We start from the raw sequence: 3,594 nt of genomic DNA on the forward strand, positions 1-3,594 counted from the left end.
ATGAATTTTTTAAGATATTTTTGAAGTAAAAATTTTTTTTTGAAATTTTACCAAAATGAAAAAAAAAAGTTTGACAAAAATTTTTAATATTTGACTAATTAAATTTAGTTTAGAGTAAAAGGCCATTTAATTAAGATTAATTTAAGATAACATAAAGTTATTTTTCAAATATGTTTATTTATATAATTTGTAAATAATTAATTTTCATAATTAATAAAATGTGATTATATTAATATTGAAATATAAAAAAATTAGTTAAATAAATAATTATTTCATATAATATAATTTAAAATTTTATTTTAAAATAAATTTAATAAAAAGTTATAAATATTAAAAAAATTCCCTCCACAGACGAGGGCATCATCGATCTAGTATAAATTAAAAAAGCAAGGCCCAACCAAATTAAGTGGAACATATTCCTATAATATTGGTAATTTCCATGAAATTTAGAGATATAAATATCCAAATATAGTTAATTTGACAAATAATTAACCTAGCTTAATAGTTTGGAGATTCATAACAACATTATGTTTATTTCAATAATTAGATTAATTTTTCCCCATTCTTTTCTTCCTATCAAATCAATAAAAGTTAAATTTTTTATTTGAAAAAAATTTAGAATGATTTCGGCAAAAACATTTCTTAAATTGTTCCTTTTTTTATTTTTATTTTATTTTATTTTGGTTTGTTTAGAGAAACGGAAAAGTTTGTTAAATCATTGAAAATAAACATGCTGTTTGAAGGTAAATACACCTAAGCAGTTGGTTTACTTTGTCTCAATCATAGAATAGAAATAACAACAATCTTCCAAAAATAAAGGGAAAAAATCTTTATTCCTTGAAATTTTACTTTTATCTACCTCATTTTCCTCATTAGCATTCCTCCCAAACCGGAATCTATAAAAACTGTTTCAAAACCACTGCATAGAAAGGCCCGTACCAGCAAAATTTCCTTGTTAGCGTGGTTCTCACGCGCCTACGCCCCTGGATTTGGGAATCTAGGTTTCTATCCAGGTTTATTCTGTAGATTACTATTAATTAGATCGAAATTAGGTATAACCCTTTTTCAACAGAGCATACAAAATGGTGAGAGTGGTAAGGAACTGCATCCAATCAATATTGAAGCTGGTTAATTCAATTATAGGAATGGTTGGTATGGCTACGATTCTGTATGTAATTTGGTTGATTAGAGTTTGGGAAAGAGAAGTTGGGGATTTGCCTTTTGAAGGCTCTGATTATCCAGCTCCATGGTATGTTTCTCTTTTTGGGAGTTAAGGGGGAAGGCAGGGATTTTTAAAGGCAAATTTTTGGGTTTTGAAAACAGAAAGGAATGTGTTTTGTACTTGATTTGATGAAAGTTTGGTTGTTTGCTCTGTTTTTGAATTTCCATTTTCTGTTTGGTTTATGGTAAAATGAAGGAATGTAAAAAAAATATAAACATACACTTCTAGTCATTCAGCTTTTATTTTTTAGTTTTCTTTTAATTATCTCCTGTTTTGGATAGACCACAATGGATTTTACTGCTGAAAAGTAACCACATTTGTTTGTATGAATTGCAGGTTTATCTACACTTTCCTCGGCCTTGGTGTTACTTTGTGTGTGATCGCATGTTCTGGGCATGTTGCTGCTGAAACTGCAAATGGCTGTTGCCTTTACTTTGTATCCTTTTTCTTGAGTCAGTTAATCTAGATATCAATGTCCCCTTCTTCTCATCAATCTTGCTGAAATTTTTTTCTACAAATCAATATTACTTTTTGGAGTGTTTTATTCATGGTGTATAGTTACTTATATATTATGATTACTAAGTAGCCCGTTTTACTGTTTTTGTTCTTTCCTACTATGATAGTGAATATGCTGTTCTGCTTCACAAACTCAAATTTCAAGTTAACGGAATGGTAAATTTATTGTTGATCTTAAACGTATTTAGTATATGGCATTCATATTTTTGCTTCTTATGCTGGAGGCTGCGTTGACCACTGATGTATTTCTGAACCGTGACTGGGAAGAGGTATATCGCACACCAAACCTGATAATTTTGTAACTTTTAGATGTCTTGTGAAGTTACAACTTACTAAATATGTTTACTAAACTTAAGGTGGTTCCTTTGCTTATTTTATACCAGGACTTTCCTGTGGATCCAAGTGGGAGTTTTAATAAGTTCAAAGACTTCATCAGGTCAAACTTCGAATTTTGCAAGTGGATAGGCTTGTCTGTTGTGTCTGTACAGGTATATTGCTCTCTTGGAATGAAAGTGATGGTGAATTTTTCAGTGCATTTCACGTAATTAACTACAGTGACATTAGTATGTTCAGATGTAGGGTTTATGCATGCTGTTTGTTTATTGCATTGCATTTGAAATGTCTACGATTGGCCTGTATGTCACGCATAGACAATTAACGAGTTAGTCCCAAACTACTCTTAGCTTTTATCGAATTGCCTATGCACACTTGAGGGTTGTTCAAATTTCCATGTTGTTAGAAGCAATTTCCTAATTGCTTCTTGGTAAGTTGCCAATGAGATGGAATTGTACGCTTTGAAAGCATATAGGCGCAGTTGAGAGTTTACATTTTCATGGTCTGTTTTCAGCTTCACGCTATTGTTTTCAAAGCCTCCCTCCCTCCTTCTGACTGCTTTCTTATTTCTCCTTTCGAGTTTTTTCCATTTCTAATTTAAAGGATTGTTTAGGTTAGAGGAGTAAGTTTGGCATGCCTTGGTCATCATATGCTTGACCTTCTTCCTTTTGCAGGGACTATGTATACTGTTGGCAATGCTAGTTAAAGCTGTCGGGCCGCATCAATATTATGAGAGTGACGATTATACAGATCCTGAGAGAGTTCCACTACTGAAGAATGCTGTTCACCCAACTTATGTGGTTGGCAGCCCTGTTTATGGATCCAAAAGTAATGCCTGAAACATGGAGAATTAAGTAAATGGTATGAATTCTGTGCTTGAACCTGGGATTATGGGCTGGTTACTTAGTGTGGAGGTACTGATGTAAAGAATGAGGTATCAAGTTTTCGGAAATCAAACTAATGTTGGGTTTGGCACGGGTGCTTTGCATCTAAATCTCCTCAATGAATTATATTTGTTTTCGGGGAAAAAAAAAAGTAAAAAGTAAAACGTCAAATACAAAATTTAGGGCTCCAACTTCTGGTATATTTAAAAAAATTAATATAATAAATGGAAATAAGTGATAATATTATAATTTTATTTGTAGAATTTAAAAACTCTTATGAAAAATAACATTGAAATTATAATATTTGTGCAATATGGGAAATCAACTTCTATTGTGTAAGAGTTAATATTTGATGTATTGATTTAATTTTTTAATTGTACAAATGAGATCATAGCTGTATATTGACATTTAAGGATAAATGCGCGACAACTGTGGCTGGAAATGGAGCCGGAGAATGTCACTTTAACTATCGTACTAGAATTAATTAATTATAAATTAAAATTTTATCATAGAGCTTAGGTTTTTAAGTGGTGAAGTTTTACATAAATTTTTTTTTTTATTGTAATTGAATATTTTAAGTGATAAATTTTACATAATTTTTTTATTTTAATTGAATATTTATAAAATTGTAATAATTTA

At 30.5% G+C, this 3,594-nt stretch overlaps 1 protein-coding gene across 1 annotated transcript; it reads left to right on the forward strand.

The window, feature by feature from the left end:
• The first annotated feature begins 843 nt into the window (after nt 1-843).
• On the forward strand, nt 844-3,046 carry LOC111298450 (tetraspanin-19-like). The gene is made up of 5 exons (XM_022893158.2): nt 844-1,249; nt 1,559-1,658; nt 1,927-2,007; nt 2,122-2,226; nt 2,746-3,046. Exons 1-5 carry the CDS (start codon nt 1,083-1,085, stop codon nt 2,908-2,910), a joined length of 618 nt encoding a protein of 205 aa, XP_022748893.1. The 5' UTR covers nt 844-1,082; the 3' UTR covers nt 2,911-3,046.
• The last annotated feature ends 548 nt before the right edge of the window (nt 3,047-3,594 follow it).

This window comes from Durio zibethinus, chromosome 16 (assembly GCF_047325235.1).
Source record: "Durio zibethinus cultivar Kanyao isolate XHJ-2024 chromosome 16, ASM4732523v1, whole genome shotgun sequence".
Lineage (NCBI taxonomy): Eukaryota > Viridiplantae > Streptophyta > Magnoliopsida > Malvales > Malvaceae > Durio > Durio zibethinus.